Source organism: Quercus robur, chromosome 2, assembly GCF_932294415.1.
Source record: "Quercus robur chromosome 2, dhQueRobu3.1, whole genome shotgun sequence".
NCBI classification, from domain to species: domain Eukaryota; kingdom Viridiplantae; phylum Streptophyta; class Magnoliopsida; order Fagales; family Fagaceae; genus Quercus; species Quercus robur.
The window spans coordinates 43,325,510-43,337,158 of record NC_065535.1 but is presented as its reverse complement, the minus strand read 5'-3'; the positions used below and the strand labels follow the sequence as shown (position 1 = coordinate 43,337,158).

The window sequence follows — 11,649 nt, the reverse complement described above, 5'->3', positions numbered from 1 at the left end:
AATATGAGTTAGTAAATTTATAACTCAAAGATCAAGACCAAAAAAAGGTATCAATCAAGCAAAATTTGACTTGAAGATGTTTTGTGAAAAACTCCATCTTTGATTCACTATTTTCTAGTGAATCTTGTGTGTTTTCCACCGGAATTCGTCCTCATTGAAAAAGTACCTTTTATGACTTTATATAGTCGAAAAAAGGGGTTTGGGGCCATTCCCAAATAATGTGGGATTCATTCCGAACTAGTGGCTTATTTATAGCTTTAGTATAGCTATTGGGAGCCTTATTATGAATGTAATTGTTGGTGGCCTCTTAATGGCTCTCTTGGCTGTTTTGAGTAATATCTGCCTAAGTTTAAATGGAGCTTTGACTAGCTCATGACTAGCCTTATTGACCGTTGGAGCTCGTCGGTTACGAAACCATTAATGAGAGCGTTATTAATGTTGTATGGTCGCCCTCTCTTGGACAGCCTTGTGGATTGGATGCTCATCATTTATATGAATGAGCCTGTAGATGTAACACTCATCCGTTGCCTAGACGAACCTATAATTTTAGTACTCGGCACCAAGTATAACTGATCTGCAAATGATGTGTTTTTGGTTTCGTACGACCATTTCTTGGATCAAGAATCCTCTTTACACCAAACATAAGCTGAGCTGCCCAATGAGCAAGTAGAGATTAAGTAAACTACGTTGTTCGGTCCATGATTTAAAAAAAAAAAAAAAAAAAATCATTTTGTTAATGGGAAAATAATAGTCCGCGGCCAGTCAAAAGAACTAACACAACTATATATAATGGTATGTATAGGACCTAAAGTATGAAGTTATATAAAATTACATTATATATTTGGCCACATGCATGTAAGCAAGTCTTTTAATAATTTATTAAGAAATGAAATGCATTGCTTTGCTGGGTATAGGAAAAGCAAATCCAAAAAGATTCATGAACACAATAAGGAAATTCTTAAGATTCATATAAGCATCGGTGGTGGAGTGGAACTAAACTAAAGTAGTCAATTCGATCATCATGGAGGAATATGACCTCATCACTACTTGCAGTATTCTCTAGATTACCAAAATGTTCCACACAAAAAAATAAAATTTAAAAGAAAAAGAAAATTAGTTTGTCAATAAAGGTAACTTTATAGTTAGATACTCACTTTATTCCCAGTGCCAAACACAAACTTAAAAATGTTATAAATTTAAAATAAATAAAAAATTCCACATGGTTGGGTGACGCTGCCTCTAAGGCATTAGCAACCTACTTGCAACTTCTGAATAAGTTGGTAAGGTTGAAGGCAATTCAAACCTTGGTGCTCCTACCTTAAGGGCTCGACCTAACTTGCAAGTTTGACTGTGAGGTATTCATGAATTTGAGGAAGAGTCATGTCAACGTGACATAATTTAGCACATTTAATTTTATTATCAAGTCAAGATATTAATGTGTTTTGTTTTTATTTTTTTGGAATAATGAATCGCGAATTCAACCATATATATATATATATATATAAGATATCTTATTATTTGAATTAAGTGGAACCCACAAACTTGACAGAGTTGAAATTGTTATATTAGTTGGAGACTCTAATTAATTGTATATAAAACTAATTAAGGTCCCTCCCTCCTTGGTGGGTGGATAATTAAACAGCTCTAAATAATATGATTGAACAGACAAGAGTATAACAAATGATGATACAATGCACACCATTGGTATTTAAAAATTGGTGATTAAGGTAATCGATCTCAATATATCATACTGGATCTCTAAATTAATGATGAACAATATCATATAAATCATATCCAAGATAGATCATAGGAGCACTGGGATGTTGGTTTTGTTAAAGGCTATTTTAAAGGGAGCAGGAGACAGAGAGGACCATATGCATTAATAGGTACCACATTTCCAAGTCACGGGTGGGGTCCCAAAAGGTTTCTTATAAGAGTTCCATATCTAATAAAAGAGGCCAAGTGTTGAATTCTGTAGCATCTCCACACGTGGGTCAGGACCTCTCTTTGTACTTTCCAAGGTCCCATTCCAGTTGTAACGATACCTATTATGCAATTGCAAATCCACAAACACTCCTGCACTTTTATATTATATATTATGTATAGTATAGTTTACAAGAAAATCTGCCTCCTTAATTAGCTTGGACATGAATCATGGCTATTATTTTTTTGGCCGTGCAACTGCAACGCTAGCCAAAGAGATCTAGGAATCCATAATCTTCTTTTAACTTACTCATGCACTTTACTTCAACTTGGGGTCTAGGTCACCACTTAAAGAATTTCCTCTTCTACTCTACATAACCACATCATCCAGCCACCGCAAAGCTGTTTACCATGCTCTACATAAAAAATAGCTTTCCACACATGCTTATATTGTGGCTGCATTCTTCCTATCAAGACTTTTATTTTTTTCCTACTATCAAACCCTTTTTTTTTTTTTTTTTTTTTTTCTGTTTATAAATTGCTATTATCAAACTTTGTAATATTGATATTTAGTGAAAAATTATCTTAAAAGACGGTCTCATGAGACATCCCTATCATACCATACATAAGTAATACATGGTGTGAGAGAAATGCCTCATTAAATACGTGTTTCAAATAACTGGAAGGTCTTGAATTCAACCCATAAGAGTGTTCAAGAGGGTTTGTATTAAGGACAGAGTCAAGATTTTGTATTTGGAGAGCCAAAACATGAAACAAAATAAATTTCACCTTTCATGAATAAGAAATATACATTTCACAAAAAAATTTGTAACTCAATTGGTACCTAATGATGTTTTCATGGAGACGTTTAAGGTTCAAATCTCACATTCCCCCAATGTTGAAACCATCGAATTATCCAATATATATAAATATACACACACACATTTCAACTCTTTTGAATCCCAAAAATTATACATGATTGATTCTATAATAAATTTTGTTGCAATTTCTCTCTCAATATACAAAATCAAATAGTCTATTAAAAAAATCATCTTTTATTTTGTTGCGATGCCTAGTCTTAACAATATTCATGATTGGAAAAGTCAAAGAGCAATGCTAGGATACTGCATAAGTTTTACAAATGAATATGTCACTAATTATAGAAAGGTAATTCATATATGTATGTATTCATTACTATAAATGGCATCAATCACATTAATTGTCAAGTTAGCTTGTAAACCTTTAATTTTGTAGTAGCTTTAGCCTTTTTCAAAGTCAAATATTGTAATTGGTTTTCACATTATCTATAATTCAAATAAAAACGATATTTCTTCTATCTCTCTCTCTCTCTCTCTCTCTCTCTCTCTCTCTCTCTCTCTCAAATTTATCTAATTAAAAACCAATTGGAGTAGTCAAGTTAAAAATAAATAAATAAATACCCAATCACAAGAAAAATTCATAACTACTCAGCCTCATTCAACTGTTATTATAATATGTCTAACATTCTTCTAATGTGTTTCCAAGTATAAAAGAAACTAAAAAAAAAAAAAAAAAGTTCACTAACGAATTGTTTAGGGGTATTCATACAGAAATATGAAAACTTTCCATATCTTAAAATTTTAAACTTTCGATCACAAACAACAAGCAACTAGACAATCAAACGCAGTCATTTGAGGGGGGAAAAACTAATTAATAATTTGAATATTAAAAAAAAAAAAAGTCAAATAAGTTGACAAACATGTTAATATTAGTAACACTTATAAATTCTTTACATAAAAATGAGTTTTTTTATTTATTTATTTTTTTTTTTATAATTATTATTTATTTTAGGACCCCAAATACTGGAATGGGATAGATGACCACCATGACCATTTATTTAAGGGGGCCCTGGCTCCCCTTGTTAAACATATAGCTCTGTCCCTAGTTTGCATGGTTTATTCTTATCATTTGATGAAGAGAGAAATGAACAAATTTTAGCCCTAGAGCTATTTCTGCAATTGAGTGTTGTTCTCTAATTTCGTTCTTTATCATACCATGATAACAAATTTTAGCCCTAGAGCTATTTCTGCAATTGAGTGTTGTTCTCTAATTTCGTTCTTTATCATACCATGATAGTAGATTGCTGAGATCAAGAATAATATTGCTCCCTCGAAACCCTTACTTTTTACCAATGATTAAATCATAGACCTCCCATTTTACAGACGAAGAAATACTATTCATGAAGAGGAATGAAGAGAAATTTAACCTTTTAGTTATTTTTGCTAAGTTCCTTTCCTTTCCTACTAAATAGCATTTTCCATGTCATAATTACAACTAGGAGAACAACAAAAGTCATCATTATCGGAGTAAATTAAGCTTAAATCATACATTAACTGATTGTTAAAAATTTTATTCCTAAAATGATCCTTAAAAAAACTTAATTCCTAAAATAACCTATCCAATGTTTTAATTTGCAATGTAACATATCCATATATATGCACTGAAACATTGGAAAAATTATTTTGTTTCTCTTGGTTTACTATGCCTTCCTCTTACATATAGGTCGGTCTCATATGCAAGACTTAAAACTATACTCTTGTTTCATTTTATATGAGAGGAATGTGTAATATATTAAGTGCACTAAATAATTTCATAGAAAACTAATTCAATTTATATTTGCTACTTATGCATTGTTTGTTTGGACAAAAATCTTCTTTTTTCTGGAAAAAAATTTTCCATTTTTTTTTTTTTTTTTTAATGTTTGTACAATGGAAAACACAAGTTTACCCAAAAAAAAAAAGTTTCCCATGGTTAACGGAAAACAAGCCTAATTAATATAGCAAAAAACAATTTTTAATTTTTAATTGCAGAAAGTATTGTCTAAAATGCTTCAAATTCAACCAACTATCATAAATAAACTACAAATCACAGAAAACTCTCATAATAATAACATTTCTCTCTCTATAAACTGACCGTTGCCTCTCATTGTCTGGTGATTGACCAACTATTGGCTTTCATTGGTCAATAGTGTCCTTTCTCCCAAATGACATTTTTCCCCCTCAAATGAGTTACCTTCCTACTTATTTTGTCCCTTATATTCTAACTTTGGGGTCTAATTTCCCATGTAAGCCTCCTAAATGAAGTGAGTATTGAAAATATTTTCTAATTTAGGGTTTCTTTTCATGAATGAAAACTTTTGTTCATATATTTTTGGAATTATAGGAAATATAAATGATGTTTTATATGAACCAAATAATGGAAAATATTTTCAAGCTCATTTTTAGGATTCAAACCATAAACTTTAGATAAGTAATTTTTTTTAAAAATGAGTAATTTAATTTCTAAAAATATATTTTGCATCTAAACAAACAGAGTGTAAATAAAAACTTGTGGGTTATAAATTAGAAGAAGAGGGTAAAACAAGAAATATTTTTGCATTTGAATGTGATTAAAATTTAAAAATTAAAAAAAAAAAAAAAAAAAAAAAAAAAGAAAGTGATTTCAAAAGGTACGGAATTATTAAAAGGTTAGTGAATTTAAAGATGAGATCACATTGGAACAGATGTTACATATATTGGATAAAATTTTATCAAGAATCTTGGAGGATTCTTTTATTTATCATCATCATAATATTTGAACTCCAAAAAGTTTGAGACACTAGGTCCCTTCTTAACCTTAACCGGTCCATTACTAATTGGTTACGAGTCCCCGTGTACCGTATAAAGAATATATTAATATTGGGAATCTTATATAATATGGGATATTGAGAGGGAGATTTGGATTTGGATTTGGATTTGAGACTGGTTTTCTCTGGCTCCTCTTCATAAACACAAAAGACAGCGTATTCCAAGGGATTATTTTGCTTTGCAAATCGTGTGGAGTAATGCACCCTGTAAGTTTGCATGTGCCCACAAATCTACAGTGGATATCATATATTCTCTCCACTTTCTTTTGTCTTTCTTTCTTTCTCTAACACTATTATAATATTATTACCAACTCCATCACTCATCAAATCACACCAAATCAACGTAATCCCTTGTTTTCTCACTCCTTTATTATTATTATTATTATAAACATTTTTCTTTTTTTTTCTTTTTCTTTTTCTTACCCTAGTGAAAAAGTTTTTTTTTTTTTTTTTCTTCTTCATAGGTTAGTATAGAAAGCAAGGAAAGCTCTTTTGTGACTCATTCAGCTGTCTTTAATTAGGTGGAGAATTTGGTTTTTGAATCCCCTTTATTAAGATTAATATATATATATATATATATATATATATATATATCTCTCTCTCTCTCTAGGGTTAAATATTGTATTATTGTATATATATATTGAATTACATTTGTACATTTGTATTTGTACTAGGCATTCATGGCGCCGCACGTTTTCTTAATTGTAATGAAAATCTTTCATATTTAAATCATCAATATAAACATAGTTGTTTGTAGAAGGAAAATATGGCTAATTAAAAGTCTCTCTATATAAGAATATTCGCACGTCAGCGTATGTGTATGTATCTACCTGACTTATATTACACGCATGGCGTAATACAGCAGCAGCCTATTCTGGCAAATACATTGTTTTGGTCATAATAATAATTACGAGAAAAACAACCCTTTTTTTTTTTTTTTCTGAATCATCTGATTCACGACATGAATATTATATTATCTTATATAATATAATGTGTTGTTAAAACAAAATCATGAAAATGATAGTTTTAATCCTAATTAAGTATAGTAGAATATATATATATATATATATATATATGTATATATATATATTTCACAATGAGGTTTGCCGCATCAACCATCGGCAATTGAATAAATTTTAAGGACCTGGCTGTTTGCACACCACAAGAATAACAAAATGACCAAGTGTCCGATTTGAAGGATGCAACGTGTTTTCTGAATATTTAATTTTAGGATGTTAGTTATAATATATAGATATTTTTATATATATAATCTGTTTCAAACACCTAATATTTTGAAAAAGAGTGATGGAACACTAAATTATTTAATCACGAAATTTAAGGATTGGCTTCTCTACTTTGACTAATGAGAAAAACTCATACCTCATTGACTTTTTTAGCTTGTGATCGATGTTGTAAAACTCGAAACAAATTTCCTTTTATTTTTAATTATGTGCAATTGTACTAGAATATATTTGAGATTCATGATATGTGTTTAATTAGCCAATAATTTTATTATTATTATTATTATTATTGTGCAAAATCGATCGATGTGCACAACAAATGGGGTAGTCACACTTTAAATCTCTTTTGAGTTTTGAGTGGACGACAAAGTTAGGCAGCAATTCAAGTTTATGAACCTATACTATAGGCTATGAAAACAACAACCTAGTAAGTTTAAAAGCAAACAAAATGTTATAATTATTTCCCATATAGTAAATTTTACCTTTCCATTTATTTAATATATCTTGCTCCCAATTACCCAACAAATAAATTTGAAGGGATTGTTGGGGGCTTTTTGGTAATTGCAGGAGTTCACATGTCTGTTTAAGAGATTGGACGATTCTCATTTCTCACTTTCCACCACATAACTACTCATATAACATGACCCACAAATCATGCGGGAAACAGCTCAATTAGATTTGGTCCCTATATGGCAATTTAAGTATAACGTTAACGTAAGTTCCTCAATTTAACGTGACCTTTTTGGTCAAATTCCACCATATTTAGCATTATCTTTTTCAATATTAAATTTTTATACAAACTACTTAGATCATATTTGGTAACAGTTTTTATTTTCTATTTTCAAAAACTTATTATTGGGAATATGAAAAAAAACAATTTTCTTGTATTTTTTAAATAAAAAACATGTTTGGTTAGTTGAAATTTAAAATATAGTTGCTGTCTAAAAAATTTAAAATATAGTTTTTTTTAAAAAAAAATAGAAAATACTAAAATAAGTTGTTACTATGATTTGAATTTTAATGCTAACTCATTAAATGAGACAGATTCATTAAATTAAATGCGTGTTTTCATTGACTTTTGAAAATTAGAAATTGAAAACAGTATTTTACATGTTTTCAATTTCCTTTACAAATTGAGTTTTGAGAACAGTTTTTGTTTTCTATCCATTTTGGATTGCCAAACAAGTTTTTTAATCTCAAAAATGAAAAATTATTTTTGGAAACAAAAAATAACGGAAAAAAACAGTTATCAAACATACTTTTAAATTCCAGGACTCAACTCTTTTAGCAAAAGTATAATTATTTACCCAATAAATGTAGGTTTAAGATAACTTTGTACGTAGAAGAAATTAAATAAATCAAGATTCTTTGTATCTTTTGACATAATTCTGAATTTCTCTACATCTCCACAAGGCAATTAATTCACCAATGAAGCTGCAATTTTAAAATCTATTTCTAAATCCCTAGTGTGAATCTGATTTTTGTTTTTTTTTTCTTCTTCTTCTTTTGAGAAAATAGTTTGATCGAATATGATTTGGTCTTATACCTTTATAATGCTTGATAACGTATTGTTCTTAGCTTTCCTTTCTTTAATTAGTTGAACGCAGAATTACAGCTAATTAATAATGGCTTGGTAGGTTTTATTCAGCTGAGGCCAATTAATCATGAGAGTGGGGCATGATTAAGGGAAATCTAATTGATGAAAAGAAAAGAAAAAGATGATCATGATACCCTAAAATGATAGGGCAACAAACACCTTAAATGTCTTTCCTAGGAGACTAATTAATGTTAAATATATATATATATATATATATATCTTAAAACAGAAAGCCACCCTTACCTTTCCTAAAGGGTGTGACAAACTCTCTTCAAATTTGACCAAAACTTTGCATGTAGATGTAATGTAGGCACTTAATTAAACAATGAGCAATGCCGTACCCAACAAAAAAAAAAAAATTACATTAGAAGATTTGAAAAGATTATGTAATGGTACCACTGACGCGCCTAGGTGGCACGTGGAATAATTGTTGTTCTTTTCCTTTAGAATAGTTGTTAATAAATAACCCATCAAATATTTTTTAGCAATTTTAAAATCAGAGACAATCGCTTTCAAGTGGAAGTCTCCAAAGTCCATATCTAATGGAAATAAAAAAAGAAAATGGAAATTAATTGATATATATTATTATAATCAATTTATAGAAGTTCTCAAAATGAGGCAAAAGAGAAGGGAGAGAAAGAAAAGAAGCATAAAATCTAAGTATATATAACATTAAAATCTATACACAATCTGATCCAGCGATGCAATAATTAGTAGGGTGCAAACATCTTTTAAAAGCGCCACTGGAGATCTCTGATCTCTCAACACCTTCTTATTCCCAGAAAAGTTTTCAGTAAGAGCAAGTTTGGGATTTGCAAAAAGAGACTCTCTCTCTCTCTCTCTCTCTCTCTCTCTATTATTTCTCTGATACATCACAGAAAAAGAGAGATGGGTAGCAGTTATTTTGGAGAGCCAAATATGGGAAATGAAAGAGGGAGTGGGTCTTCTTCCTCGTCAAGGAAAAGCAAGAAGAACAATTCAGACAAGCCTAAACAGCCACAAAGAGGTCTTGGAGTTGCTCAATTAGAGAAGATCAGATTACATGGCCAAATGGGTTGTGCTACATACCACCCCTCCCTTCATGGCCCATATCCCACTAATTTCAACAATGTAATAATCATCTATCTCTCTCTCTCGTCTCATTGCTTTGACTACTATGGTTGTTTACTGAAGTTTATTTGGATCTGTAAGAATTTTTTACTTATGGAGTTATGGTTTTGTTGACCATGCAGCAAGAGGATATGAGAATGCAATCTGCAACTTATTCTTCAATACCATCATCATCATCTTTTTCTTATTCATCCTCATCATCATCATCCTCAACTTCTTATGGTTTCCACCCCAACATCATGGTATGTGCAACTCTTGCTTTTAGACACTCCTACAAAATAAGGTTTTTACGTATATAATTACTACAATTTTGTATTTTGTTGATGGCCCATCATATGCACACACACCTACTTTTGTTTTTTTATTTTTTGAAAATCAAATGAATACAACAATGAAGAGAGAGGGATTTTAACAAATATTAAAAATGCAAAAAATCCGAGTTCAGCTATGAAGCTCTTAACACACATGCATACATACATATACATAAATTTGTCATTTCTCATCTTTCAATACTTGGTGACTGTTCTTGCATAATGAATCTATGAAAGTGGGGGAAATATTCAGCTCACAGAAGAATTTTGGAGGAATCTGTATTGATATGTGTTTATGAAGCTAGTCATTTCAGTCATAATTGTCACCCGTACATCATGCTTGTGATTGAGATAATTTTGAACAATTCCAACAAATCTTCTTTTTGAATTTGACATAAACTCCTTTTGCATATGGAAATTTGTCCATTCTTTGCAAGTTTTTTTTCTTTTTTTCATTTTTTTTAACTTGCTGATTAAGCACTAACCCTAAATATCCTTGAATGAAATATGTAACCGGATTTTCTTACATCATCACTATTATGTATAGAAGATTTTTTTTTTTTTTTTTGAGAAGAATGTAATTATAATGAGGATAGATTGTCAAACAAGTATTTAATTTAATCATTACTGTCACCAGTAACAAGTTCTAAACCGTTCTAGAAGCTTCACTGGGAGAAAAATTTATTGAATTCATTCCATGTAAGTTGATTTTTCTTTTGGCTGAAACAATGTTGGAAATTTTTTTAGGCTTCTAAATTTGCTAAAATTTCCTTTTAGTACAGATGGGGCTAGGCGAACATGAAAGAACAAATATCAGATATGGTGATTCCCTACCTGCTACAACAGCAAGGTACTACAATAATTGAGTTTTCCTAATTGATAAGCAAGAGCCACATGTGCTTTACTACATTCTGTTTCAACTTTTAAATTCTTGGAAGTTTATACCTGAACATGCTGTGTTTATATCTATATGTACTGAAATCCCTTGCAGATGGGACCCCAGCGGTGCAACCTTAGAGACTCAACATTTTGAGCAGCCAAGCATGACTAGACACCTTCTAAATCTACCAGTAGAGGTTGTTATAAATTTTCTCAAATACAAAACTTAAATATTCTGAAACAAATCTAGCACTTAATTAAAGCTCCAGTATATTGATACCAATTATCTATTTCTTTTATGATTCATCTTATAGGACTCACAGCATATAAACAGAAAGAAACATAGGAGTAATTCGAGGGGCTCAAGCAGTCAGAATTCTGATTCAAGCGACAATCAGGAACTAGATTTGGAGCTCAGACTGTCACTTTAATCAGCAATTATCTGCCACTCAATTGCATGGCTTCTCAGTGCTAATTAAATTGCAAAATGGCACACAGAGTTGGCAAGACAATGTAACTTGTTAGAGGTATCACTGGGTGTGACTCTTGTGTAATGAAAGGTAGATTGACTTTCTGTACAAGACAATGAAAATTTTCTCCTTGTTCATGAATTGTCAAAGAAATGAGAAAGTCATTATTCTCTCTATTTCTTGTTTTTATTAGCACACAGCATTTAACAGTGGTGAAGATTTCCTTAAATGAGACTTTTATATGATTCCATGGTTTGAAGAATGGTATATAATTTTACTCCTGTTGTTCAATAGTATAACTTTATTAAAGAAGACATAAAAGAGAGTCAAGAATAGACATGTCAAGGACACTTATAAACCTAGTATTAGTGGAGATCAATTTTCTTTTTTATGCAGGTGAGGGGAAATGTCTGGAAGTCTCTCCAAACTTGAGTACTTAATATGTGAATGGATT

The 11,649-nt window shown here is 30.6% G+C and overlaps 1 protein-coding gene across 1 annotated transcript; it reads left to right on the top strand.

Moving 5' to 3' along the window:
* The first annotated feature begins 9,075 nt into the window (after window positions 1–9,075).
* Window positions 9,076–11,371, top strand: LOC126713754 (protein SPEAR3). Its single transcript, XM_050413611.1, has 5 exons — window positions 9,076–9,535; window positions 9,658–9,777; window positions 10,629–10,696; window positions 10,838–10,922; window positions 11,040–11,371. The coding sequence occupies exons 1-5, from the start codon at window positions 9,314–9,316 to the stop codon at window positions 11,154–11,156; spliced, it is 612 nt and encodes a 203-aa protein (XP_050269568.1). The 5' UTR covers window positions 9,076–9,313; the 3' UTR covers window positions 11,157–11,371.
* The last annotated feature ends 278 nt before the right edge of the window (window positions 11,372–11,649 follow it).

Excerpts from the sequence above, each read along its gene's own strand:
- LOC126713754 (XM_050413611.1), top strand. The coding sequence starts at position 9,314 with ATGGGTAGCAGTTATTTTGGAGAGCCAAATATGGGAAATGAAAGAGGG. Across the intron at positions 9,536-9,657 it reads ATCCCACTAATTTCAACAAT|CAAGAGGATATGAGAATGCA; the intron begins GTAATAATCATC and ends TTGACCATGCAG. Across the intron at positions 9,778-10,628 it reads GTTTCCACCCCAACATCATG|ATGGGGCTAGGCGAACATGA; the intron begins GTATGTGCAACT and ends CTTTTAGTACAG.